A 27,279-nucleotide genomic window follows, 5' to 3' on the forward strand; every position below is an offset into this window, starting at 1 on the left:
GCTTCACACGGCTTGAGCCGACAGGGAGCAAATGACCATATTGATGGCAAGTGAACATATTGATATTCCATTCATAGTTGTTCGCCCATCTTATCGTTTCGTGTTCTCCCTAGTGTATAACTTAATAACGCAAAACCAACACTCAGTCGGGCTATTGCAGCCTCACAGTCTTTCGTTCACGCAATAAAAAATCACCACCTTCCGAAGATCCTCTAGTCGGCATAATCAACGCTTGCGGCTTCTGCTCAACAGGCGAACGTGTCGCTGATTGGGATTTTACAGCCTCCTTCTCCTTGGAGGGCATAGCGTTGACCAAGTTGGGGTCAGCATCGGCTTGCAGGACGTGGGATAAAGGCTGCTTGCCGGCCTTGTACCTGACGAGCAATCGAAGTCTAAGGCGTTGTCAGCTCACGTAGTAATACGATATCTTGGGGAGCTCCAGTGCTGCCTCACGGAAGCGAAGGGCGGCTACTGACGCCTGAAGCAAAGAACGATGAAGCGGTGAACTGAAAATGACTTACCCCGTGCACCGCAGAAAGAGTTGTATGGATGCCTTTCACCTGGTCCTCCGTCGGGGTCTCGAATTCACGATTGTATGCCTCCATCATCCTCTCTAAGTCGATCAACCGGTCTAGACATAGCAAGGCAACAAACCTAAGAACAACAACAATTAGATGCTTTCCGAGGGAACTACTCGGTACCTCTTGAATTGGACGTCGTCCTTGGCCTTTACCATCACATCTGTGTGAACAACAACATCCACGAGAACCTGCGTCGAGACGATTTTCTCACAGCGGCAGAAGAAAAATCCTACGCGCTTCCCGATGGCCTTATCGGTTGCTTTCATATCCTCACGGCGCTGACCTATAGAGACCGGTATGAATGCGGTTTCGAGTTCCTTAGTCGGTTTGCCCTCCCGAGTCTGTGGTGGTAAAACTCTGAGCAGGTACGACATTTTTTTTGGATGGAGGCAAGTCGTTTACCTGTAGTCGTAGCAAACATTCACATAGAACTCTGCGAGAGGCTTTCCCTTCTCATCCCGCGCTTGCATGTCCACTCCATTGGTGCATTTCTCCAATATTGTCTTCACCACAAAACCTAACGTCCGCCTTCGATCTAGCCTGTAACGACACGATCAGCTCACCTGGCTTTGGGACGAACTCTGGAGTTCCTTTAGGAGGATCCTTCATTCCCTCGACATTTTCCTTCATCGGTCTGTCCTCCACTTCGCCACCTCCAAGATTGAGCTTAAGGAGACCTGGTATTAGGCTTTCTGGATCCTCCAAGCCCAACAGCGCTGAGGAGTGCTGCTGGTGAGACATTATCACTATAATGACAAAATGAACCCTCTAATTCAGCATCACTATATCGTTCATTACTGAACTCGGCACTGAGATTGACCGCCGTATAAACTTCTGTAGTAACCGAGCTGACAGCAATGTAGATGGCAAGCATACAAGATGAGTATTGAACACTATTCTTGAAAACTGCCTTGCAATGATTCTTCAATCTCCATGTTGATTCTCAATTATTTCCATCACCATCAGGCCATGGATGTATGTTCTCCAGCGTTTCCTCTGTGACTGAGCCTCGTTTCCCCGAACGGGCTGCTGCAAGTCGACTACATCCCATGGAGGCATTGCTGGTAGAAGCGACCAAGACGATAAAAGTAACGCACCGAAAGAGGGAAGTCTCTGCGATCGCCGAGGCGGGACGGCCGTGATACTATCACTTCTTGGCCGACTCCAGCTCCATCAGAAAAAAAAGTGCCGAATCCGATAGCCCTCCGAAACGGCGTTGCCAACTCCGACTCGTATAGTTTATCCGTAAAATCCCGAATGCCTTCATCCCCCAAGATGCAATTCGCCGGTTTCAGTTTGGAGCATTGGCGCTCTAATTGAAGTAGACCGAGGTGACGCCGCTCCACCCTATTACAACTCTCGCCTGTTCCAGTTTTCCTACTGAATCCACGTAGAATACTCTCACTGTTGGAAACTATCTCTTGAGGATCCCGTCCCTCAATCTACTAGTACCAAGATCCTTCATGACTGTGCAGGCGGCCCTCGATGATGTTACCACCGCCTTCATCACTTCATCCGGTTTACCTATTACCAATCATCTTAACCTCATCAACAGCCAGAGAATAAGCTCATGGACCCTCCGAAGATCCTCACTGCCCACAAACGATACGCCGGAGAAAAACATAATAGTATAACTACTGCAAGCCCAACTCCACCACCACCATAGTGATGTGCTCCCATTTGCTTCAACGTCACTCAGACGTAAACCGCAAAAGCTTATTTCTAATTCATGAGCCCTCCCCGCAGTTGCAACATTGGCACCTTCACACTCTGTCGAATTGCAATCGCTCGATCTGCTCCAGCACTGCTTTCTTGTAAGTCATATAACCAACAGCTGTTCATACTACCATTACACAACTCCAATTCACAACGCAAAATATCAATACTATAAGAAGAATAGTGTTGTTACTCCAACTGCCGTATCGATGGCATCAAAGCTACACGATAGTATCCTATAAGCTCCTCCGTCCGCATCCACGATGCAGCTTTATACAAACGCAGCAGTTCCGAAGACTCCTCGATTGAATGTACATTGTTCATCATTATCAAAAGTAAACTGAAGGCCCACTTCAAAGCGGTAGACCGCTCGATTGTGAGCTCGACGACGCCGAACCGCCGCCCGTAGAGAATAGATTCTTCACTGTTGACATCGCAGCACCTCCTATCATCGTGAGAGCCCGCGTGCCTGACACAGCGCTCTATCAAAGAACTGTCTCACACAGAAAGGGCATTACCTCCGGGTATATAGCTGACGAGGAAGTATGCAAGAGCGACCACTTGAACGAGGGAAAAAACAACCGTGAGGATGTACGACTTGCTCACTAGAGCACCATATAGCGTCGCCACCAGGGAAGCCACATAACCCGCCGTGAAAACGCGCTTCTCCGGTGACATAATGTGAGCTATGAAAGCCGCATGCCCCTAGGAGATGAGAAATAACCACAACACGGACGGCGAATCAGAACGACTTACCTTCAGCACCGAAAAGCTTGCCAAAATCAGGCAGCTACCCACAGTGAACATAAGAGCGAACTTCTGTGGCGCGATGACGACCTACAAGAAAGTTGAGACTCCAGGTCTAGATACAAAGAAAATCACAAAACAGAGTTTTTTCGAGAGGGTAAATTTCAAAAATCCCAAAAATTCCAAGTGACGATTTACAGAAATCGGCAGCGAAGTGTTGGGACTTTCCTAGTCAGGCTCAGTCGAAGACCCACAAGGCGGCGCATCAGTACTACCATTGGTAGGAACGTCAGAGCCAACATCATGCATATGCAGCCCGCAGCGAACAACATGATGAACTTCCCTATCATGTCACGAGTCGATGCGATACCCTGATCTCAATGATGTTCGAACTGGAACAGATGATACTCACCGTAGCCTGTTGCTTCATCCCTTGGAAGGCTTGCGAACCAGACTGCATTGCTGAGTTAGTCCACTGTGAGAAGAGGCCGACATTCTCCTCAGCTGAAGAGCACAAATAAGCCTTGCGAACCCCGAGCCCAGAGCGCTACAGTGAGGGAAAATATGCACATGCTTTGGTGACAATATAAAACTATTGAGAAGTTTTGGGAAATTCTTGTTCGTTCCTGAACTCTCCTACCCGAATTCGTATTTTAACTAGTGAGCTCAGGTGAGGGAAGCGTACATATATTCCAACAGTGGAGCGCTATCTCGTACAAGGACGACAGTAGGGATGCTATGTGATGACTCATACTACCTGATGCGTTAGGGGCAGTCGAACTCTGCGAAGAGGGTTGTCCACTACTCTTCACTTTTCCCAACTCCAAATCGAACGCTGACAACGAAAATATAACTCCATCATAATGGAGCCACGCGATGGGCTATGAAAAATACATATTTTCATACCGTAAACTCGACAACTCCTAGCCATGCACATTCCACTGAACAGTGCAAGGTGTTCCCATCTCGCTATCAAGAAGCACGATTTCCATGTTCTATCACAGCCCGAAGGTAACTCTATTGCCATACCCTACACCTACGCGGGTCTAACACCTCCAACCTACTGTCCAAGCCATCTGTCTTAGTAGACGTCGATGCTCCAGTAGCTCCTGATGCTGCATCCTTGACGGTATTCATAGCTCCAGCGATTGCACTTGATATCGCACCAAGGACGACTGGCGCGTTAGTTTGTATGCTTTGACCTGATCAGTGCAATCTGCCTTCCTACTCTACATCCCCCTTCTGTCTAAACTATGCGTACTACTAAAATTTATATTGCGAAGTCCACACAACCTCAGCTACTATAACTCGCTGAACTACTCAAGCCAGAATACTTCTCCAACGGTCGTTCCATTTTCGCGGTCTATACAACTCCACGATGAAGTTGCCTTGTACCGTTGAATCAAACCACAAGGGCCTTCCCAAGGACCCGACCTGTTATTACCTGCCCGTTTGCCCAAATTGACCATTTTATCCTGATTGGACAGAACGGGTGGCGCCGCCGAGGAAGAGTAGAACTGCAGTGTAGAAGCAAAGTCCGGGCTATTGCTCTGCGCAGTTGAGGTTGCCATAGTGAGGTACAAAAGCTCTACCTATCAGCACTCTTTCAACTTGACAGGTGATCCCGCAGGGAGATCATCAAGTTTATTCCGTTCATGGTTAGTGAAGATTCCCAACACAACTGTGGCATGGAGCTCGCCGAACTCGGTGTCGGCATAAGGTGTCCCGTGTGTCAGCTCAAACTATCAGTGAGCAGAAAAAGAACGTAAGTGACCAGCAAGAAAGAACGGACAGGGGCAAAGCCGCGCAAAGCCACGTTCAAGTACGATACCTCTCACGATCTCGAACCGACTAGCTGTTCCTCACGATGCAAGGTTATAAGTGTGAGCATTCATCACACGAGAATCACGATAAATCCGTGGCGATCTGGCAATCAAACCAACTGATCACTAATACAGCAAAACTTGTGAACACAAAACCTTGAGGAGCAAGTCGGCAAAACCTCAGACCTTCTTCACTTTGGGACCACATGCACTTCTAGTGTCTATCACTAGGCAAACGAACACTATCGCGTTGAGTATATAGTTTGTGGAACACACGACACAGAACTCCCCGAGAACGAACTTGAGAACCATGGCAAGGTAGATGTTGAAAATAACAGCCAAACTGCCCAGAACCAGATACGCTTTCCGTACTCGTAGACCACGTCTTCGCATCGTTGGATATGATAGGATGAGGACGAAATATGGTATGGCTGAAATACAGGCTAGGCGGTTGGGTAGGAATAAAGTCGCCCAGCACTAAGAGAAGCTTTCAGCACTCACTGACTTACCAAGCTGTGGAAGTGAGAGGTCCATATGTCCACCTGGTTGCGCTACACCCCAGTGCACCAGAATATGAGAGTAAGACGAGGTGAAGACCCGACTACAGCTCGACCAGGTGCTGATGTCGCAGGCTGCGTGATACCCAGGGAATGAATGAATCTGATTGAGCCGAAGAGCTATCGATCTCGCCGCTCGATCACGCCCTACCATAGTTTCGACATATAGCGTGTAAGCGGCAACGCCAATGCCAGCTATCGCGGCGAGAGATAGGAATATCACTCTGTACAGCATGTCGATCCGCTATCACAAAACTGACCTCAGCATAGGTTTTCGGCAGCGCTCCTCAATGCTAGCGGTCAATCGAACGTTCCCCTCGACCGGTCGCAAGCCAAAAACACGTCTTGTCCGATGGAAACTAATTATGACGACACAGTCGTCGCCCTAGCAGCATGGGGTGTCGACATCATAGATAGAGATTGCTCCGATTCGCAGAAGCTTCGGTGGTATCTATGCAACCAGTCATGGACATGGCGACTCGAACGATTGATGCCAAATTTTTACGCTGAGCTATTTCTTGGGGTGGCATAGCTGCCCCATCTAGATAAGTGGATTGGATTTAGACATATTATGGGGTGGCATAGCTGCCCCATCCAGATGAGTGTATTGGATTCAGACATATTATGAGGTAGCATAGCTGCCCTATGCAGATACGTGGATTGGATTCAGACATAATTTCGGGTGGCATAGCTGCCCCACCGCCATGAATTGATTGCATGAAGGTATATCTAGGAATACCATAGTCGCCAGACTCGGACACACTGATTACACTAATATATTATCTCAGGGTGGCATAGCCGCCCCACTCGGGCAAATTGATTGCACTAAGATTACTCCTTGAGAGCAGCAAACTGACATGGAGATAACTCCTTGTTCGATGCGCGTCTGCAGGACGAGTATTGTCCAGTCACTGGACAACACTCGATATCACTGGACTCCAGTGATATCGAATGGCCGAAGGATTAACAGCTCATCACATTCCAGCGCTCACTGGCCAGTCTATCAATACCTCCTCCATACACCCGTCTCATCCAGTGTTGGAGAATATGCACATGGGCAGCTACACAGGATGGTGACAACTTGGAATTCAGGAGGGAACCTCACGAAATTCTTGTTATTCATAATAATTCAGGAAGTGTACAGAAACCAACAAGAATTTTCCTAGAATTTCCATATTAACACTAACGCATGTAGTTGACCATGTGCATATTTTCCCACATAGGTCTTACCCGGAAATATGCATGTGGGCCTAAGACAAGGGACCGATTGAACTTCGGGACGGGCACTACTGTTGTAGGAGTTTACAGCGTGCGCTTCCTCTAGTAGTACGCAGTCACACATAGCGGGACTTAGAGAATGATTACTTCGCGATAGCATTCGTCACTAACTGTAGCCACCTGGCTTAAGTTTCCGCTTTTCTCATCTGTCTCGCGTTAGTCAATGTCGACGTCCTCGTACTCATCGCAACCCAACACTCTGACAACTTATTCCCTACCTGTGAATGCATATATAGGAAGAGGCTTGAGTGTCATCTGAACTGAAGAATAGTGTTGTCATAGAGAAGGCTCTTTCGAGAAAGCCACGAAACTGCTAGCACTAGACTTTCCTATACGAACGTTGACAAAGGCTGTATTCGAATGCAGATTTGGAGGAAAGTATCTTGCCAACTTGCATTCTTACATTTCTCCAGCAGCTGTCCGCCCTGTGTTATCCATAGCTCATAGAAGCTGTGAACGCCCCCCTTCAACCACTAGCACCGTTGTTCTTGAAGCTAGCGTTTTCTCGAAGTGTGTATCGTCAGTAGGACGTTGTTTAGTCACCTCTAAATGCCGTCGGATTCTAAGAACAATTACGCTGCTGTAGCCGCCGCTGCTGCCACCACTGCCGTGGCGGCTGGTGCTGCTGGTTACGCAGTCTACAAGAAGATGCAGGGATTTAACGAGTAATATGATAGAGTCACTTTACTAGTTGATCTGCTTTTAGGAGTGTGCTCTAAATTGCAAGGCCGATAGTTTGAAATTCTCTTCAAGTGCCTAACCAGAATAGAAACCTCTGGGCGTGTTGCTAGTTCCCCTCAGACATTGGAGTTGTGGCAATAACGGTGTTTTTCATTCAGGACGGTCACTGAGCTCCGAGGGAACGTCTCTCGCTTGGAGGAAGAGAACTCTTATCTCAGCCGGCCTGTTGTAGGCAGTATGACCGGTGATGATATCTTGCTCCCAGGTAAGGATAGTACTAGCGCTTTCTCTGGTTCCTTAGTGTTCCCTGGCAGACTACGGTAATTGTTGTTCTCTCAGGTGAAAGCCTCACTTACTTGAAGCCTTCCAATCTTGGTGAGAGGTTCGGTAAGAAGGAGCACACTACTCCTCTCATCCAGAAGTATGAGGGTCAGTTGCATGACTTCCAGGACGAGAACTCGATCGTTACCCAGACTATCTACCGTAACAAGGATGATCACCACAAGCAGTTCTTGCGATATCTACGTGCTGGTCCTCGTGAGAAGCTGTATTTCAATCCTAAAGAGGTCACTGCCGCCATTGTCACTTGTGGTGGTCTCTGCCCTGGCCTCAACAATGTGATTCGAGGACTCACCCAGATGCTCGAGGAGTACGATGTGCCCACCATTTATGGTGTTAAGGACGGTTATAAGGGCTTCAACAAGGACAACTGCTGGGTGAAGCTTGATTCCAAGAAGGTTGAGACCATCCACAGGATGGGCGGCAGTGTATTGGTCTGCAATCGTGGAAATGACGATATCGCTGTCATGGCCGAGGCTATTATGAGGAAGGGCGTGAATATGCTATTCATCGTTGGTGGTGATGGTACCCACAGGGGTGCTGATAAGATCCAGCAGTATATGGTGAAGGCTAACTACGAGTGTGCACTCGTTGGTATTCCGAAGACTATCGATAATGATATTCCCCTCATTGACGATTCTTTCGGTTTCGCAACTGCTGTTAGCGAGGCCGTCCGTGCCATCGAGGCAGGTTATGTTGAGGCTACTGGTGCTCCTAACTGCATCGGTCTCGTCAAGTTGATGGGACGCAATTCTGGATTTGTTGTTCTTCATGCTGTCTGTGCTGCGGCCACTGTCGATATTGCTCTCCTCCCCGAGATGGATATTAGTCTTCCTAAGGTGAGTCGGCTCAGCTCTTCAGTATCTAGCGAAATGGTGAGTGTGAAATCTCTTGTCCCCTTTCAGCTCCTCGACCATATCAAACAGAAGATTGACAAGGATGGCCACATCGTGGTCGTCGTTGCCGAGGGATGCGGCGCAACCCTCATGCAGGCTGACCCCTCTATGAAGGATGCCGGTGGAAACATCAAACTGCCCGATGTCGGTGTTTACCTCAAGGATAAGATCATGGAGTATGCTAAGGCTAACGGCCGTAATGACTGGACTGTCAAGTAAGCTGGTGTTGAAGCACTTCGCTCTCGGAATTGCATTCGTTATCTGTAGGTACATTGATCCCACCTACATGATCCGTGCTGTTCCTGCCAATCCTGCTGACTCTACCTACTGTCATGTACTTGCACATAATGCTGTTCACGGCGCTATGGCGGGCTACACGGGTTTCTCGTGTGGCAAGTGTGATCAGAGGTAACACATTTATCGGTTTACTCGGCTTGGGAGTTCCGTCAATCGTTCCATTTCTGCTATCTTTAGATACGTTATGCTGCCGTTCAAGGCTATCACTGGTCGTCCTCCGCGTCAAGTTAACACTGCCGGCCGATGGTTCGCCAGGATGATCATGTTCACGGGTCAGCCTAGCTTCGTAAGTCATTCTCTCTTCTGCTATACTTTACTCTAACTCACTGGTCTTCCTTCAGCTTCCTCAAGGACATATCCCACGTCATAGTTCCGCTCTCATGCCGCAATAAGATGGCTGCGTGGATCGCACCTTGAGTATATACTCGGTGCCATTCTCTTGTACAAAACTGTCGCTAATGCGAGTAAGCGTTCTTCTCCGCGCGTACTATCCATCGTTGCGTTCATAAGTGTTTGGAAGAGCCGATGCAACTTGCATCATGCAAGATAGAGAACCGTGCCACTGGCTTTCGTGGATGGGGAGGTATCTTCAACGCAGTTCGGGGAAGCATTTGTTGAGATGTTGCGCAGCAAAGTGTAGTGATACTCGGTGTTTCACTCGATTTGGGGATACCTGTGTTAAGCTCAATGTGACCAGAGACATTAGATGCACTGAGGCATATCTCAAGATGGCATAATTGCCCCACCAAGGGACCTTGATTTCACAGAGGCGTACGATCAAGTTGGCAAAATTGCCCCGTCTAGAGACGTTGATCTCACTGAAGCATATGATCAAGTTGGCATAATTGCCCCGGCCAGAGACGTCGATCTCACTGAAGCATACGATCAAGTTGGCATAACTGCCCCGTCCAGAGACGTTGATCTCACTGAAGCATATGATCAAGTTGGCATAACTGCCCCGTCCAGAAACGTTGATCTCACCGAGGCATATCTCAAGATGGCATAATTGCCCCACCCAGAGACATTGATTTCACTGAGGCATACCTTACGGTGGCATAATTGCCCCGCTCTTTTACTACTAGCAAAAACATAACTCTTAAGGTGAATGCTCCGATGCAGTACCGCACAATCTAAGGTAGTTCCCCGAGTTCCTCAACTTCTGGAAGTTAGCGCTTACAAATCAGGCACAGATGATACCTCTTGAATGTGGCGCTGAGGCAGTATCTCGGTGGGACACGGTCCATCAGAGATGGGTTTTGAGGGTGTTCAGATAGGAGTGCAACGGTGCCTAGTTTATAGATAATTCGCGATTTAGATGTCTTTCCGTTAGCGACATTCCCCTCGTGACGAGGGCCTCGTCCTCTCATTTGTTGAGCTTATAAAATCCAGTGTTGCTCCTATTAATTGATGGACTCGAACGACCATGAAGCCAATGGATGTGATACGAATGTTACATTAACACACATTGAGCGTGCAGTTGTACTGTACTGGATTACTCTAGTAGTAAAAGCATCTTCATTACTCAGGTATACGCCTGAGATGGCGTCGGAGGAATGGCTCGGTGAGCTTCTCCATCTGTCTGTTACCCTTCTTCACCTCTATGATCGAGTCCGTTATAAGTGAGAGACCGTAGATTCTGATCAGGGTCCACACCACACCAAGGCAGGCTAATAAAGCTTCCACCGCAGGCGCATTAGAGAGCCAATGCAAGAACCAGACACCGGCCATCTCTCTCGTGGTTCCGTGTTGAGCGAAGGAGTCTAGAGAGGCAGCATAATCGCCAGCGTGGGGGAATAGGAGAACAATGATAAGTGCAGCAGCTACGATCGACAAACCTTCAGCCACTTGAAAAACTCGCACAAGTACGGGAATCTTTGCTCCTATTCCAATTATACCAAGACTTGCTGAAAGCCCCACGAATATACAGTAACACAGACACGTCGTATTATAGAGTTCAAGAAGTTGCAAGGGGACGTGGGCAGAAATGGAATCGCGCAGAGCATCTCTCAGCTCTGTAGCTTGGCCTTGGCCAGAGCCATTGAGGCTTATGACCATCTTCGCTATACAGAGGGAGAGTAAATCGAGACCGTGGGCTCCACCTACATAGCAACGTATACATGCCGTGGCACAGAAGAGAGCCTCCGAGAGACCATATAGGAAGGCCCCGAGTCTAGCAGGCAGACAGAACAAGAAAGATGTCATTCGCATCTTACTGAAGTAATCTGTACTGACAGTACCGCATTAATACAACTTGTGAACACAACAGTAAAGGCCACAGACGATAGAGCGATTCATCATGTGCATGGTGAGAACTATACATCCTCTCAGCTAAAGAGGCTCGAAGTTCTCAAAAGTATCCCGGTTCGGCCCTTTCGCACTGAAGTGTCTACTGACTGCGGCAGAACCGCTCAAGAGGGCCTATGACAAGATGAACTTCCCCCGACTGGCGAAAGGAACTCACCCGCAAAGAGGCAAACATCCTCCCCCAAAAAACAGGTATAGAGAGAAATACTTCCTTATGTGGTAGCGCATCGATCCCCGAGGCATTGTTGACATGGCACTGGTAGATGTAGCCCAGAAGGAGGTAGAAGAACAACATCACCACGATGACTCTGAATAAGCCCAATCGGCCGAGTCAGTTGATTTACAAAATACTCACTGTATAGTGTATACGAAGCCGCCAGCATGATGGACGGTTTGACTTGAGCTGTCACCATGACCCGGTCTAGGTGCAGAGACTTGCGGCGGCCAATGAGAATGAGTCTCCGCACTAGGGACCTGTCGATCACCAACTGTATTGTAGCGTAGATACGGACAACTCTACCCCTCCTAAAGCTGATTTCACCGATTCCAAGGGATGAAGCATCGTGTGAACGGCGCCCTTGACACCGTTCGCCAGGCTGTCCTCAATATTCGGCGGGTCGAAAAGTGGGGGGGACGGTGGAGCTACGCTCGTGTCGTCAGAATAAGCAACGCTCTGTGTGCTCACCACTACGACCTTTTCCCAAATCGCTGAGATGTTTCTTCAGTGATTGATAGTCGTGGTCCGCCGTCAAGCCATACCGTCGTCCTAGGGCGTCAAGTGCTGCGTTCGCTGCTGCTAATCTGCACTCAATCTCAACTTACTATGAATAACAAGTTACTTCACCCTACGTCTGCAAACGTTGTTTGTTGTTGTTGTTATCCTGTACCGTGGCCCCTGGTTCTTGCAAGACTCTCCCCACTCGCGATGGGTGCAGAGCTTGTTGCACTAACTTCGACTGTGACTGAGACACTGGCCGTCCCTCAACTAACCACGCCAGCATCGAGACTACCATGAAACTCAGCTGCTTCATCACTCCCAGTCCAGGCATGTCCTTAAAGCTAGCTTCATGAACACAAATGCCGTGGAACCCCGAGGACCCAGCTGTGAAAGGATGGGTCCCGCAATTCAATGCGAGTAGACGAGCACTTACGAGTGCCGTGGACGCATCGGTAGCTCCTCGCGTTGACTCCGCTACTATCACAATCCTGGGCTGTGATACATGTACCGATACAGTAGTCCACGCCAGGAGAACCTATGTGACCAGATGGTGAAGTACTGTGAGGATCAGGTGACCATCCTCTCCTACCACTGTCTTCAAGCAAGCACGATGCTCCTATCCCAACTGTATTGGGACAAACTGGATCATGGATATTCGTACCACACCGACTAGCACATACATAACCTGATGGGCAAAACCAATTCCCTTTTCGAAGGAGGCAATACGCATATCACCGAACTGTTCACCATCAGCCCCCCTTAGATCGTCCAGGTAGTGCAACTGGGCCGGCTCCAGCCAAAGGCCGCAAGGGTTCGCAAAACAGAAGGGTAGGAGGAGTAGACCCGCTGGCCAATGCCGTGAGTCAAACATATCACTATCATCCAGATAGCAGCGGGGCAATCCGTCACATACCATCTCTTATTGAACACATCACAGAATCGTAGTAGTGGACACCAACACTGTATGTATACTAACCAGCATAAGCATGGAGAAGACTATCTAGCTGCCGCACCGAAAGGCTTTCTACTACATCCATGTAGGTTACCATCAGTCACAGCCTCCTGCAGAGTTCGAGTGAGCTCTGCACTGTGACGTGTGAGCTCATTCATTCGTGATGAAGTAGCCTAAATTCTCAGGCTCGTGCGGTAGAGAAGAGCCTTTCATTACCCTGTATTCTCTTTCCATGCGACCAACGCTGGCGACTACGCGGTCCTTCTCGGTTTCAACCACGCCGAGCTGCTTCCGAGCGGACAATATATGAGGCTTAGTACGGATGATCTCAAAATGCAAAATAGTCTCACGACGACTACTGCGAATATTACCTCGGCCTTGATGTCTAGTAGTTGCCGCGACATCTGCTCGCTGAACCTCTCTTGCTCAGAGATTTCTTTTTCTGCTCGATTATAGTCTCTGAAAACGACACCAGGGAGATGATGCATTTCATTCATCCTTCCATACCTTCGAGCTCCCTTCAAGGAATTACTCTTAGCAGCGTTCTCGCGCTCCAAAATCTCGCATTTTCTCGCCAGATCAACTGCCTGAAATGCGTTATACTCCAGAGTCGAGAACATCAGCAAGAGCATCACCAGGCGGTTGCCTTCATCCAGCTGGTTCGTAGTCTTCCAAATTCCTATCTCGTTCTGGTGCCGTCTTTTCTTAAGCTCCTTCATCTCAGCCAGCAAGGAATCCCTCTGAGCTTCGAGTTCATGAACCTGACCGATGGGGAGGGGCGGTAGGCTCTGCCTCACTCTCGGTGAGGGGAAGAATTTCTCAACACACTACCTGATTGATAGCCTCTGAGCTGACGAATTCGATCTCGTCTGGACCAGGAAGTCCTCCATTTGAGAAAACCCGTTGGGAGGAATTGAGCCGGCGTGGACTGCTGGCTGAGTACAGCATGAATTTCCCCCGACCAGCAGTTGTAAACCGACTTACAAGCAAAGGAAGAGTGGTGACTACGCTCAATGAACTGTTGCGTTGTCTCCATGTGGTAAGAGCCAACAACCTCGAGAAAACCGTGTTGCTGAAGATCTTGACACTCTTGAGCTTCCTCAACTCATAGTAAGCACCATTTTGAAATGCCGTCTCGGTGGTCCGCCACAACGTCTCACGAACCGTCGAGGAGTATCCTCGGATCTGGATCGGCAGCTTACAACACGTCTGGCGACCTGATAGCGGCGTTTTGCTATCTGACCATGTTACAGCCAGAGACATTTCTGGCACTCCTAACCCTTACCATCTGCCTACGGAGACTTCAATTTGAAGTCTTCAAATGGTGCCGACGGTTCAGCTCGGGATTGAGCCTTGGAAGCTTTCAAGGAAGGGAGGGGAAGAGAGCGCCTGTCCAGAAAGTCCACGAGTTTAAAACCCCAGTCGGTTAGCGATATCAAAGGCTACAATCCATCTCCCGAGGAGTACTACTGTGATGTTGAAGGGGCTTGTGAAGACACTATAGGTTACCTGGATACGAGCTTACATGGCTAGTGATGGGAGAGTGCTCGCAACAATACCACTCCACGACGAAGTTCTTTCACTTTGGAAGTGGTCATGGTGTAGGTATATGGCGTGGGGATCTTTGGCCTCGACAATTCGAAGGCTTGTATGATGGGGGATGCCTGTCTATCGTCGCAAGTGGAGTGAGTGTATTTGAAATAGCACGGTACATGATTTCACTTGTCAGCCTGCCTTACAGATAGAGTTGTTGATTGTGAGCCTCGTTGACGTTTTTTTGTGTTGTGAATTCGTACAGTGCTTGGTGGCAGGGTAGATACGACTGCTCGCCATTGAATCTTCCGAAGAACTCGCCAGTACCTCATTTATCATGCAACAGAACCAGCGAGTTCGCATGGCAATGATGCGCGATCAGAAATGGGGTACTGCCTCTCACAGGGTTTGTCCCGATAATGTCATTACCCGAAGCTGAAGCGGCACTCCTTGCTAGCGCCCTACTAGAGCCCGATATAGGTAAGCCTTCACCCCAACAGAGACAGGCATCCCTCACGTCGTAGGTGCAGCGATATTAGCGGTGTTGCAAGGTCAACGAGACCTCGCAGAGTCACCGTCTGTCGCACCTACGTCCACACTGTCACCGTCTGCCCGAGGGGAGGAGGGTCGTCGTCGAGCCACCAAGGCTCTCACTGAGATCGATACCGTCGTAATGAAGAATCTGGCAAGTGAGGTTACTAAGACAGAGGTAGCATCACCGCTTCCTGGTGCACGTATGAGGTCTACTTGTTCAGATCGTGAACGCTCTGATGCAAGAACGCCTTCCCGACCCTCCGATCAGTATCGAGTTCCATCTAGATACCCGGGGTGTTTTTCGTGGGACTGTGTTTGTCAAGTTGGTGCGCTCTCGTCCATAACCGTATACGTCATCAATCAGGTTTCCAACGCAGCGTAGCGCTGCTGCTTGTATGGAGGCTTTCCAGCCTCCTAACAATCCATGCCGTATAGGTGGCCGACGGGTAAGATTCGAAACATACCATACAGGGCAGTGATACATGGTTCAAAAGATACGCATAGAGCTACAACGTAAAGGTCGTCGTGAAAGGGCCTGCACGGCTCGGGATGTGATGGAAGCGTCGTTGAGCAGAGAAAAGCAGGAGGTCGTCAAGAGACTTGTCGACAATTTCCTAGCAAATGACCAGCAGAGGTAGGTTGTGTGTCCTATAGAAGGTATAGGCCGGTGTTTATTCGACATTCGCAATAGATTTATAGTGATAGTGTGTTCGAGTGGTTTAGGAGGTTCATTGGGCGGTGTCTGCGCAGGTTCGAATCTTGCTAATGTCGTTTATCTTGTGACTCTGCTAGGAAGTGTGATGAATGGCGTCGCCTCTGAGTGTGTAGCTCGTATCTCCTTGAACGCTGTTCTCTCTGATAGGGAAGCTTTCCTACCCTCTAACCTGGACGCTGCTCAGAGGAAGTACGCGCACGCCATCGCAGAGAAAGCCGGCTTAGTCCACACAACTCAACTCTCGCCAACAAGTTCCCTGAATAACGATACTTTACAAAGTCGGGGCTTCCTGTGCCTAGAAGCAGTAACTTATTGATTTAGGCGATACCGCTCCAAGATCACCTAAACGTGCGGTATATCTATCGAAAGTAGGCTTCCCAGATGGAACACGCTTCCACTGAATCTACGACTTAGTTCCGAGTGTCTTCTGGTCGATCGAGTAGCAAGAGAGGCAACAGAACAGCAAGTGACATATCTTTCTCCATGGATCTCGATGACTACTCTCCAAAAAGTATCAAGTCAAGGTGAGCGGAAATAAGGAAACATCGTCAGTGGATGGGCCCGTGGCACAGATACTCGGGATCGGGAGGCTCGAGTACTTATATGACACGCTCGTTCGGCCAAAGCAGTGGCAGCAGCGTACGTTATTGCAAGCCTTGTTGGACTACTGCTAGGCATCCTCGTAGGCCTTGTTCGCCTCCGCGTCCTCAACGCAAGGAGATGGTCTTCTACCTTTACCATTCGGCCCTCCGCTGAATACACCTGCAGCAAGGGCCCTGCTCGAGTCGCCTCACTCACCATCTGGGCTAGGTGACGCAAGTAGGATCTGTCTGGGGTCCTCGAAGTAAGGTGTACCACATGTTTCTGATCAGGTTTAAATGACACTAGGACTCTCAAGCTGGGCACTCCATGGCGTGGTTCTCCGACCAATCGATCGGCCTTCATGCCGTCTCCGGGTAAGCCTTTGGTCAGTACCAACGGACGTCAGTCGATACCGTTCCTGATGCATTGGCTTTGGGATGCACCTACTCTACTGTATCGAGCTTAGGTTCACCTGTGGCTGACGTCGCTCCGCCTCCCGGCTTTGAGCATCTTTCTCCTTCCAGGAAAAATCCAACCGGTAAGCATGCTCACTCGTTTGCTTGTGAGTTTAGGCGAGTCAGGTGGAGCGAAAGTTGAGATCGACGCGCAAGTGTTAGATGCTCACATTGCGGGTATCAACAAGAGTCTGACGGCAGACCGCAGTGGACCGAATCAAGCGGCTCATAAATTCAATGTGGGCCGGTTTGTGGACAGCCTTGCTTGGAAGCGTCATTATTTTAGTGCTAGGGTTTATGTCTCCGCCTAGTAGTGTGAAACCGTAACCCTTGATGATCATTTTGTTTCAGCGGGAATCTCCCGAGTTCGTTCCGTCGAAGCCACCAAGACTTGGCCTAGCTCCGCCAAGTGTAACAGATCCGTCTGCAGAAGCTGCTGCGGCCATTGACGAGTCCATTGCGAAGTTGCTCGACAGCTAGCGGGGCGAACTTACTGTTTGTGTATTTCTATTGTTGATACCCAGCTCTGCTCAGTAAGCAGAAGTCACACTTCTGCCTCTCTGTTGTCGAGCAGGACCATTCCATCATTTTTGTTCTATTAAACACATTTTCTATTTCTTACTTGGAATCCGACAAATCAGTCAAGGTTGAGGCGTTACTCTATCCGCACGGCGCACAGCGTGAAAATATTATCCTATTCGAGCAGTCGAGGGCATTCATAATACGGGCATTGGGCAATCTGCTTGTGGCCCGCTGGCTCATTCTGTTGTAGAAAAGTAGCATAGCTAGTGGGAGTACAAAACGATCATTGATGTGTGGATGAGTAGAATGTCTATAGAGTCTATAAATATTTTTTGTTCATTTTTATCATTACGAGCCGCTACGGTGATGCTATATATGCCGGGATGCTTTGCTCCTTGCTGAGTCTGTGGTGGCATGCGTTTAAACCTCTTTTGTCATTTATGTGTACGTAGTAGAACCCTCATCACTGACAATTGCTTCAAGTCGTTACAGAATCCTTCATAGTCCTTCATAGTGCTATTAATAGTAATCATTATAATACTCATTGCCGTTCTTCACTGTGATAATGCGTGTCAGCGACGGATGGCTCAGCACTTGAGTTCAGTTCCATTAGTCGGTGCCACCGTCTGCGAGGGATTTCGAGCGAACTCGAATAGAGTGAACACCCAATACACCTTTCCTTATTATCAACTCCTGAGATAATGGACCAAAATGAGGCTCTATACGTGAGTGATGAAGTATTCAATGAGTATGGATGCAGATGTGAATGGTGACAGTCGTGAATACTATTCATGACCGTCACCATCCACATCTTCAAGTCCTCTCCCAGTTGAGCAAGCAGAAGTGTGTGCTAGCTGGCCCGAAGGCTCACTGTTCGCCAGACGTCGTTGCGTGTTCGGTTGGCCTCGAGACGTTCTCGGTGAATCGCGCATCCCCAGATCTGATCGCCTTCTAAGTGTTCGCAATGAGCTTTTGATAGTAAGGTGACGAGGATAAGACATCACTGCCGGCATCGTGGGAAGATAGTCTGAACCTAATGCAGCGACCACCGGGGTGTGTGACTTATACACTCGAACGCTTACTTGTTACATAATGTAAGTGCTCCTCTCATTAACTTTATTAATAGCTTGAATACCGCGATATTCATGATGAATTTCATTGACTCAAATCAGAGGGACACGCGACTTCAACGGTGAACACTCACTGATCGACATGAAGCGATATGCGCGACTGCTTGCTCAACGTTAGCCACCGTCGGTGGTGCTGTCGTCATCAATGATATGAGCCATGTTGCTTGTGATCTAGAAGTTATCAATGCAGAAGATGAGAGACTGCAGGTACGGGACGAAGCCGATAGGCGTTAAAATTTAGCGACTGAACCATTCTAGAAATGGTTCTGAACCATTCAGCGGTAGAATAAGCTTGTCCAAGTCGTGTCCGCCGTTCTCCATTTCCGTCGGTACCAGGCTTGGAGCTGAAGTGAGTTTTCGAGTGTTATATTCTCGTCAGAACTCTCTGAGTTTCGTCATTAACTGCTCTGGATTTCGAGAATTTCTCGGACGTCTTGTGCACTTGTGTGATGTGATTGACGCATCGTCACTTCACTTGCATCACACAGAAAATTGTGATTTGAGTGAATAGTGCTGCATTAGAACCATTTTCAAATTGTCATCATTTTCACGTTCGCTGAGCTCCGACGACCTATATAATTCATTGTTGCCTCAGGTTATGCGAGTTGTTATAATCATATAAACTCAGAGACTCTAGCCTGATTGCACAGTATCATCATCGGCTGTTAACATCAATGGTTCAGAAAAAGCGAAAATCGCCTCATAGCAACCGAGGCCGCTAAGGAAGGGGAATCCGAATTTGTCGCTAATCATCATCACCAAACAATCATTGAGTATCTCAGATCTTCTCATGTGTGTTCAACGCGGTCAATAACCGCTCGGACAAGAGGTGTCAGAATTATTGAGAAATCATCATAGAAACAAACGTAAAGCTGTATGCCAGCCAATTGACACGCAGCTATACGAAAGCTTGATGCCACCCGCTGGAATTACCATTCTAGGACGAGTTGCAATAACCGCAAAACTCACAGGAGATTGAGTGTGGTTTCCTTTCATCCGGATAACTATTGGAGCCTCAGTGTGCGTTGAGAGAGTATCATCAGAACCTATCAGCGACTCTAGTCTGATAGCACAGAATCATCATAGGCAAAACAATAACGAGTCAGAAGCATGCGAGATTGGCCTCATAGCAACCGAAGCTGCTAAGGAAGGGGAATCCGAGTTGGTCGCTAGTTCATCATCCTCGCAATTACAATGCTGGCTACTCAGCTGCGTCTCATTTGTGTTCAGCGCACAGACACTGTGGTCTGTGCTCGGACAAGAGGTGTCAGATTTAGAGATAATCATCATCGCCAGAATAATGAAGTGTGGTCTAGCCAATTGACACGAGATCATAACAGAAGCTCATCATGCCACCCGCTAGACTTGGTCATAACTTTTGGATGATTTTGAACCGCAATCGTACGTAGAACGAATGAGGTCTTCGAAACATCCGGTCAGCATTCCCCCGCCCCTCGTCGAACACAAGTCCCTCAACTCAACACCAAAGCATGTGACTTGTGTTGCTGCTGGCAACGAACCGTGCGTTGGAAACGGCCAAGGCTCATCACTCGCGATCACATCGTAGAGGAGGATACTTTACTCGGCGAAGGAAAGGATGTTCTTCTCGTGCAAGAGACGGTTGACGCAAGCATCAGACTCACCCTGAAGGAAAGATAATGACAACCACGATTCAGCCTATTCTTAAGTGGTACAGTACCTTGCTCCTCATGTAACCGGCAATGCAGACGGGGTGGAACTCGCCAGTAGCAAGGCCAGTCTTGGGGTCAACAACGGCAACGTTGAACTGAGCCGACCTGAGAAAACACAATATAACCGCACGTCTAGTAGTCACCTATAAGTCTGCGATACGATAGAAAAAGAGGCAACGATGACAACAGAAGAGCCAGAGATCCAAATTTCGATGCATATTACTTGTGGTCGTTAGCGGCGATGATCCTGTTAGTGGCAGAGCACTTACGAGGGATGTACAAGTCGACGATCTTTCCTTGATCGTTCTGCATGGTTGTTTTCGGCAGCAAATCCACACTAGGGTGATGGCGATCGATTCCTCATAGCGCGGGCAGCCGATTTTGGGGCGGAGCGAAGCGTGTCGCGTTTGCTGTTTTTGTCTCCACCGTGAGTCGAGTGACAGGAGGATCGTGAGAGTTGCCTCAAGTATCTCGACAGCACAGCTCTGCATAGGAATTCAACGTCTTCTACTAGTTTTATAAAAGCTCAACGGAATAAGGTGGAATCTTGAGGTCGTGGCGGTTGGATACGGAATAGGTCCGTTTGAGAACATCTTCGTTACAGCCATTTCAGTCGAATCTTTGATACCAAGGGGATCACAAAGAATCTTCACACTTAGCTGAGGCACCTTCGCGTCGTCTCACATTCTTGCAATTTTCATTGACAATCTTAGTTTCTCGCGGTGGTTGTTTGCCTTATGACCACCGCAGCAACTGTGCCAAGCTCCGTCCCAGCAGTCGGCTCGCCGTCGCGGTCTACCAATACTACACCGGCTACCATCGGGCCCTCGATCAATGGTGTTCGGGGGGAGCGGCGACGCCAATATGGACGAGGCGGGACCCAACATCATAATAACCTGAAGAACGGTGCGTCTAGTGTTGCCGTTTCCCCAACGCTAGAGACTGCCAGTACTGTCGGATCAGTGACAGTGTGGAAGAAGGAGGCCCAGGGCCGACCGTATGACCCGTTTTTATTCGCGAATTTCACCCAGGTTGTGAAGACCCATCTAGAGTGCGGAGTGTCTGCTGGCGGTCAACAGCCGGAATCAGCGGTGGATTATTCGCAGCTAGTGGATTTTCTCGTGGGCTGTTATCACAGGGAACCGAAGGCGATGCTGAACCAACCACAGGCGAGGAAAAATGCGCAGGGCCTTAGCGAGATGGAGGAGGCGTTGGTGGAGGCGGAGGTTCGGGATATATTCGCGAAGTTCGTATTTACGTGTATGAGGGCTGTTGACCAGTGGGTACCGGTATATGGTAATAGGAGGCAACCCGAGATGGTGGGGTTAGTGAATCATAGGGAAATGTGCTACCATTTCTTTATGAGCTTTTTCCACCAAATATCGGTGACTTCACCACAGACTCCGGGGGCACTACCGTCACCACAACAAGTCTGTTCTACCTTCCTCATACAGAAGGTAGTCGTATGGATGCTGTCTCATGCTATGGAGGATCTACGGGTTTTGCTTGAGCATCCGAGCGCTCGAATAGCACGGTTCACCGATGGTCTACAGCTCATGTGTGCTGGCATAGCCGAGGACGCGTGGAGGAAATACCTGGCAACTGGTCGAGTCCAGCGTAAGTGTATTGAGATCATCAGCTCCGAACCTTACAATGCGGCAGAAGACCGCCTATATCAGCATCTGAGTGGCTTTTTTCACCATTACACAGTTAATCCTACAACGGGAGAAATTGCATGTTGCCTGAGCGATAAGGTAGCGTCCTTCGTCAACAGCGAATTTCGAGTCTATTTGGTGGACGACTTTGGCTCTTTGATGAATCTCCTGTATCAGTTGTCGAAGCTGGAAAGAATTGCTTGTAATGGTAAGCCTACGGCAATGGCCGTAGACTTCGAGGGCCTTAACTTGTCGAGGGACGGAGCGATGAGTTTAGCTCAGCTGTGTCTGTCGTCGGACCCAAGGAGTGTTTATGTAGTGGATATTACTAGGCTGGGCTTCCACGCCTTCCATGCTACTACTCATACCGGCACATCACTGAAGTCTATTATGGAAGACTCTCGAATAGAGAAGGTCTTCTATGACCCTCGCAATGACGTTGATGCTCTCTACTATCAATTCAATGTGGCCCCTCAGAATGTTTTCGATCTCCAGTTGGCTGAGGTAGCCTTACGACGAGCACGAGGGCTCACTGTACGCTATGTCATTGGCCTCTTTAAATGCCTCATTGCTCAGCCTGAACTTTTCACTCAGCCGGCTATGAAGGATTTTGCTCGGAGGATCAACGATGCTGGAAAGGCCCTTTATGAACCTACGCATGGCGGTAGCTTTAAGGTGTTCACCCAACGGCCGCTGCATACCAGCATTATCGTATATGCATCTCATGACGTTCGCTATCTACTACCTTTGAAAGACTTGTTCACTAAACGACTGCGAGAGGCCGGTGGTGACCTGTACGACAGAGTGTGTAAGGTTAGTACTGAGAGAGCTCAGTGGTATAAGAATGTCGAGTACGTTAAGCCCACTTCAGAAGCGCCGGAAATATAGATATCGCAGCAGTGTGATAACCTCGTCAGCATCTGGTCATAATTATCTCTTTGGGCCTATCCTCAGCACGTACCTCCTTCTGAAAGGTCGATCAGAATTCTGATCCTACAGTTTGACTTCCTCTGTAATACTTCAATTTCTGCACCGAACTGTAGGGAGAGTTTTCTAAGGGGGTTGCCACCACGGCCTGTCGTTGCTATTTTTGCGTTAACTTTGGAAAGACGTCACTTCGGTTTACGGCAAACGAGGTCGAGCAACGATGTTTTCAATGGCGACTCTATACTGGCTTCTATTTGGTCTGTATCTTGGCGGTGCTCAGAAGCTTGCCGTCTATGATTAGATCTATCCTTATCGCATTGTTGTAACATATCATTGAGGGGGCCGGTTTGGTGTTCGTATGTAGTAGGATGATGATGAGTATGAGAAGAAGCAGATGCAGCCATTATGCTATCATTTATTTCCTCTCCGTAGTCAGTAGCTATTACAGCAGTGCCGCGTTAGATCATTCATGCATGGACTTGCCTGCCGTTTGTAGTTTCATGTCGGCACGGGATCATGCCTCTCCTATTGCAATTCCCATCCTAAAGGACTGTTCGACAATATCGGCACCGACCAGCTCATCCGAGAGGTACTCCTCACAGCAGCATCAGCAGGCTCGGGGGTCACCTGGACCTTCGTGGCTGGCAGCGGCTCAGCTATGCCCGGTAGCGCCATTCACGAACGAATGTCATTCTTCAGTGGAGACTGCACGGATCACAGAAGAGGTCGGTGCTAATTCGGGTCACTCAGAATCGACTGAGGCAACAGCGACAGAGTCATCGAGTAGGGTGGTAGTGGAGAATCGGCTGGACGGAGGGTCCTACGATGGGCTCCTTTCTGTGACCATCGGAGAGTGCCTCAGAATGCATCTCGAGCCGGCGGAATTGGATGATGTCCCGCAGTCTTTGGAGGACCATGGTCCGCTAGAAGAACTATTACTCAGTTGTTACTATGCGGACCCGGACGCTTACCTCAACTCGTTAGATCCGACTTGCAATGTGCAGTTATCTGAGCAAGAGAAGGCGTTGGTGGAGGCGGAGGTTCGGGATATATTCGCGAAGTTCGTATTTACGTGTATGAGGGCTGTTGACCAGTGGGTACCGGTATATGGTAATAGGAGGCAACCTGAGATGGTGGGGTTAGTGAATCATAGGGAAATGTGCTACCATTTCTTTATGAGCTTTTTCCACCAAATATCGGTGACTTCACCACAGACTCCGGGGGCACCACCGTCACCACAACAAGTTTGTTCTACCTTCCTCATACAGAAGGTAGTCGTATGGATGCTATCTCATTCTATGGAGGAGATCCGCGTCCTCGTCGAGTATCCCGGGGCCCGTACTGCTCGGTTCACTGACGGTTTACAGGCTATATGCACTAACAGTGCTGAAGACGCCTGGAGTAAGTACATAGCAGCTGGTGTCGTCCAGGGCAAGAGGATCTCAGTGGCAATGTCATTGACCCCAGCAACGGAGGAGGAAAGACTCTATCAGCATTTGAGTGGCTTCTATCATCACTATGTGGTGGACCCGACTACAGGCGAGCTTGGCTGCTGTCTGAACGATAAGGAGGAGGATTTCCAATATGCTGAGTTCAGAGTTTACTCTGTTGATGATTTCGGCTCTCTGATGAACTTGCTTTGCCAGTTATCGGACTTGAGCGAGGCGGCTGAGGCTGGGGAGCAGGCCGCGATGGCCGTAGACTTCGAGGGCCTCAACTTGTCGAGGGACGGAGCGATGAGTTTAGCTCAGCTGTGTCTGTCGTCGGACCCAAGGAGTGTTTATGTAGTTGATATTACTAGGCTGGGCTTCCACGCCTTCCATGCTACTACTCATACCGGCACATCACTGAAGTCTATTATGGAAGACTCTCGAATAGAGAAGGTCTTCTATGACCCTCGCAATGACGTTGATGCTCTCTACTACCAATTCAATGTGGCACCTCAGAATGTTTTCGATCTCCAGTTGGCTGAGGTAGCCCTACGACGAGCACGAGGGCTCACTGTACGCTATGTCATTGGCCTCTTCAAATGCCTCGTTCAGTCCGAAGTGTTTGTCCAGCCGGGGCTTCGGGAATTTGCCATGTGGATAAACGACATCGGAAAGGCCTTGTTTGAACCCAAGCATGGTGGCAGCTATAAAGTGTTCACTGAACGCCCCTTGCATCCAGGCATCATCGTCTATGCCTCACACGACGTTCGCTATCTCTTGCCCCTATACGATGCCTTTCACCAAGCAGTTGAAGTGTGCTGGTGATAACTGGTATAATAGGGTAGTGGCAGCAAGTGGTCGTCGGGCTGAATGGTACCAACATTCTGACTATCTAATCGCGACATCGGAGGCTCCTGTTATTTAATATCCAAACGTTCGCTACTGAGGCGTAGGCAGGTGTTTGCAGTATCCTACAGCCTGCTGGAGCCAGGCGAAAGTGATTGTTGCAGGGTTATTTCATCGCGCTGTGAGCACTCTCTGGGTGGGACTATAACATTTCACGTCGAAGTCGATTATTGTTGGTGGTCCACTACTGGTTAACATGCTTTTCTACTGCTGTCATCGACATCGTCTTTGCTTTTCTACTGTCTCAAGGACTTCAGCTGCATCGGTAGCATTCCACGTTATCTTATCTGCGCATTATAGTAACATTATTATTCTTGATAACTACTTGTCACAATTTGATCATTAGTTCTAAATCCCCAAATTTGTTGTGTTGTCGTCTATACGGGGTTCCGCTGGGGTTTCCAGTTAGGTAATGATCGGCGTCCAGGGTCAGCAGGGCGTCTCAGCAGTGTATGCATCCCCGCAACAACCGCAACAGGTGAGTCGGGAAAGGTGTACGCACAGGTGGTTAGCTGAAGTAGTTTAGGTCGGCATTGATGTCAATGGCGATGGTCGGCCGGATATCATGGTGCCGGTTGGAGCGCAGGTGATTCTGCAGCATCAGCAACAACAACATTATCAACCACAGGTAGATTCAGTTCGGACGTTCATGGAGTGATCACATTTCTCAGCCGCAATACGTGGTTTATCAACAGCAGGCAGCAACGGTACCGATTGTGTCCCCTCAAGTACAGGTGGCGACGTTATCAGGGATGCTTATGGTTCTAATAGTAATCGTCTTAGATATCGAATCAGTCGCCTTACAGCCAGTCGCAGCCTGTCTATGCTAACCCATACGCCCAGTCTCAGCATCAACAACAGGCTCAGGTGTACGGCAGCAGTCAGTACGCTCAGCAGCCTCCACAGCAAGTGCAGATGTCGGTTCAAAGTAACAAGAAAAATGGCAAGGACGACACTGATGGTAGTAGTAGGGTGCGGTATCATTATTTTCATCAAGTCGGTCCTGTCAGACCACTCGGCCGGCTGTGCTTGTTGCGCTTGCCTCATGGTCATACCATGCTTTGCAGCCCTCGGGGCTCTACTCGGTAGCATGTTCGGAGGCGACATAGCTGAGGTCATTGGCTCACTCACCACTTCCTTGTGTAGTTGTTGGACTCTCAGGCACTAGGGGACGCTGCTGATGCCATTGGGGATGCTATCACATAGAGAGTATCATCTTAGTTGTTTTTATTCCACAACTTGGCCCTTGGCATTTTTCCATGTCCACGTGAACTCTGTTGTCTACTGAACCCTGTCTTTGGTTGTACAAGCTGAGACTGTCAACATGGATTTGCTAATCACCGTATTGTCGAACAGTTGTCACCTTTTTTTGCTTCTTAAACTTGGGTGACAAGTGCCCTAGCCTGACTAGCACAAGAGAGATGCTCTTCTGGTGCCGATGGTCTTGACTGGATGACCGCAGCGGCACCAACCCTTATATCGAGTTGGGCTTGGGGCTCTGTGGTAGCGTGCGGATTCTGAGGGAGGGAAACCCAGAGTAAAGTTCCGGGATGTATGCATCTTCCGGGCTGGAAGAGTCCACCAGCTGCCGCCGCCGACTGAAGAAGAGCATTATGTAGGTAGTATTGGTTGATTCTGGCTTATCGTCGTTAGATATTGCTTGCCCGGCCTGACAGTGGGTAGATGTGTGCTGTTAAGTCGGAAAAGTTTGTGGCCTGAAGAGCAACGCTATAACGTGGCTGTTTCAACGTGTCATCTTTTCAGAGAAGTGGTGACGGCTAGTTCGTTGAGTGTCTATAGCGATCCATCCACTCCACCGTACAGTCTCAGTCAAGCCTTTATATATGTCCGAGGATGCTCTCTGGCAATCATGGGAACTTCGAATCGGCCGACAAGCCCACGTCGCCGTACGGAAACACAAAACGGAGTTGCGAGCTCTTCGCGGAGACTTAGTCTCATCTGTATGGGCTCGATATCATCATGCTGTTGTACAACACTAGGCGTCACAGTGTTATATGCTATTCGGAGGTCCTCGAGGGCGTTCCTGACATGGCCTGGGGCAAGTAGGGCCCGCTTTTGGCGGTCTTAGAATTCCCTCGAGGACGACGTGAATCGATGTTGGCAGGTTCATCGAGGTTATAGAAAGTGGGCGTCCGATGGTAGAGGGATGGCTCTATGGTCCCGTTGAATCTTAGAAATCAGGTACGTATGGAGGGAGTACTGGCAGTCAATGTTTTGCCTGAGGAAAGCGTTACTAAAGGTAGAGTATAGCAAGATAGAGTGCTGTGAGAATTCCTTGGTCAACTTGGG

At 49.0% G+C, this 27,279-nt stretch overlaps 9 protein-coding genes across 9 annotated transcripts in view; 5 read left to right on the forward strand and 4 right to left on the reverse strand.

Moving 5' to 3' along the window:
• The window catches only part of Pmar_PMAR014639 (hypothetical protein), a gene marked incomplete at its 5' end in the record, with an annotated part of 3,997 nt that extends 2,675 nt beyond the window's left edge, over window positions 1-1,322 (reverse strand). Inside the window, 7 exons of the mRNA XM_002771561.1 lie at window positions 167-374; window positions 423-478; window positions 522-654; window positions 702-769; window positions 815-938; window positions 984-1,098; window positions 1,145-1,322. Of these exons, the coding sequence (XP_002771607.1) occupies window positions 167-374; window positions 423-478; window positions 522-654; window positions 702-769; window positions 815-938; window positions 984-1,098; window positions 1,145-1,322 (882 nt within the window). The remainder of the gene's footprint in view (window positions 1-166; window positions 375-422; window positions 479-521; window positions 655-701; window positions 770-814; window positions 939-983; window positions 1,099-1,144) is intronic.
• Window positions 1,323-2,650: 1,328 nt separating this feature from the next.
• Window positions 2,651-4,615, reverse strand: Pmar_PMAR014640 (integral membrane protein, putative; the record flags this gene model as incomplete). The annotated part of the gene is made up of 8 exons (XM_002771562.1): window positions 2,651-2,766; window positions 2,816-3,002; window positions 3,054-3,134; window positions 3,320-3,415; window positions 3,457-3,548; window positions 3,802-3,879; window positions 4,109-4,246; window positions 4,489-4,615. 8 exons carry the CDS (start codon window positions 4,613-4,615, stop codon window positions 2,651-2,653), a joined length of 915 nt encoding a protein of 304 aa, XP_002771608.1.
• Window positions 4,616-7,227: 2,612 nt separating this feature from the next.
• Pmar_PMAR014641 (6-phosphofructokinase, putative) lies at window positions 7,228-9,400 on the forward strand. Its single transcript, XM_002771563.1, has 7 exons — window positions 7,228-7,367; window positions 7,542-7,648; window positions 7,723-8,561; window positions 8,628-8,833; window positions 8,886-9,026; window positions 9,093-9,201; window positions 9,257-9,400. The coding sequence occupies exons 1-7, from the start codon at window positions 7,252-7,254 to the stop codon at window positions 9,305-9,307; spliced, it is 1,569 nt and encodes a 522-aa protein (XP_002771609.1). The 5' UTR covers window positions 7,228-7,251; the 3' UTR covers window positions 9,308-9,400.
• A 3,639-nt stretch (window positions 9,401-13,039) lies between these two features.
• On the reverse strand, window positions 13,040-13,779 carry Pmar_PMAR014642 (hypothetical protein; the record flags this gene model as incomplete). The annotated part of the gene is made up of 5 exons (XM_002771564.1): window positions 13,040-13,216; window positions 13,261-13,348; window positions 13,397-13,476; window positions 13,525-13,650; window positions 13,765-13,779. 5 exons carry the CDS (start codon window positions 13,777-13,779, stop codon window positions 13,040-13,042), a joined length of 486 nt encoding a protein of 161 aa, XP_002771610.1.
• A 2,835-nt stretch (window positions 13,780-16,614) lies between these two features.
• Window positions 16,615-17,188, forward strand: Pmar_PMAR014643 (hypothetical protein; the record flags this gene model as incomplete). Its single annotated transcript, XM_002771565.1, has 4 exons — window positions 16,615-16,627; window positions 16,720-16,791; window positions 16,826-16,947; window positions 17,060-17,188. 4 exons carry the CDS (start codon window positions 16,615-16,617, stop codon window positions 17,186-17,188), a joined length of 336 nt encoding a protein of 111 aa, XP_002771611.1.
• A 2,663-nt stretch (window positions 17,189-19,851) lies between these two features.
• Pmar_PMAR014644 (Ribosomal protein, 40S subunit, putative) lies at window positions 19,852-20,376 on the reverse strand. Its single transcript, XM_002771566.1, has 3 exons — window positions 20,275-20,376; window positions 20,060-20,156; window positions 19,852-20,004 (listed from the first exon to the last, which is right to left on the reverse strand). The coding sequence occupies exons 1-3, from the start codon at window positions 20,361-20,363 to the stop codon at window positions 19,939-19,941; spliced, it is 252 nt and encodes an 83-aa protein (XP_002771612.1). The 5' UTR covers window positions 20,364-20,376; the 3' UTR covers window positions 19,852-19,938.
• Window positions 20,377-21,928: 1,552 nt separating this feature from the next.
• Pmar_PMAR014645 (conserved hypothetical protein) lies at window positions 21,929-22,594 on the forward strand (the record flags this gene model as incomplete). Its single annotated transcript, XM_002771567.1, has 1 exon — window positions 21,929-22,594. One exon carries the CDS (start codon window positions 21,929-21,931, stop codon window positions 22,592-22,594), a length of 666 nt encoding a protein of 221 aa, XP_002771613.1.
• A 902-nt stretch (window positions 22,595-23,496) lies between these two features.
• On the forward strand, window positions 23,497-24,888 carry Pmar_PMAR014646 (hypothetical protein; the record flags this gene model as incomplete). The annotated part of the gene is made up of 1 exon (XM_002771568.1): window positions 23,497-24,888. One exon carries the CDS (start codon window positions 23,497-23,499, stop codon window positions 24,886-24,888), a length of 1,392 nt encoding a protein of 463 aa, XP_002771614.1.
• A 493-nt stretch (window positions 24,889-25,381) lies between these two features.
• Pmar_PMAR014647 (hypothetical protein) lies at window positions 25,382-26,175 on the forward strand (the record flags this gene model as incomplete). Its single annotated transcript, XM_002771569.1, has 6 exons — window positions 25,382-25,447; window positions 25,496-25,555; window positions 25,641-25,703; window positions 25,753-25,930; window positions 25,980-26,083; window positions 26,131-26,175. The coding sequence occupies 6 exons, from the start codon at window positions 25,382-25,384 to the stop codon at window positions 26,173-26,175; spliced, it is 516 nt and encodes a 171-aa protein (XP_002771615.1).
• Between the last annotated feature and the right edge of the window lie 1,104 nt (window positions 26,176-27,279).

Source organism: Perkinsus marinus (genome assembly GCF_000006405.1).
Source record: "Perkinsus marinus ATCC 50983 genomic scaffold scf_1104296962766, whole genome shotgun sequence".
NCBI lineage: Eukaryota > Perkinsozoa > Perkinsida > Perkinsidae > Perkinsus > Perkinsus marinus.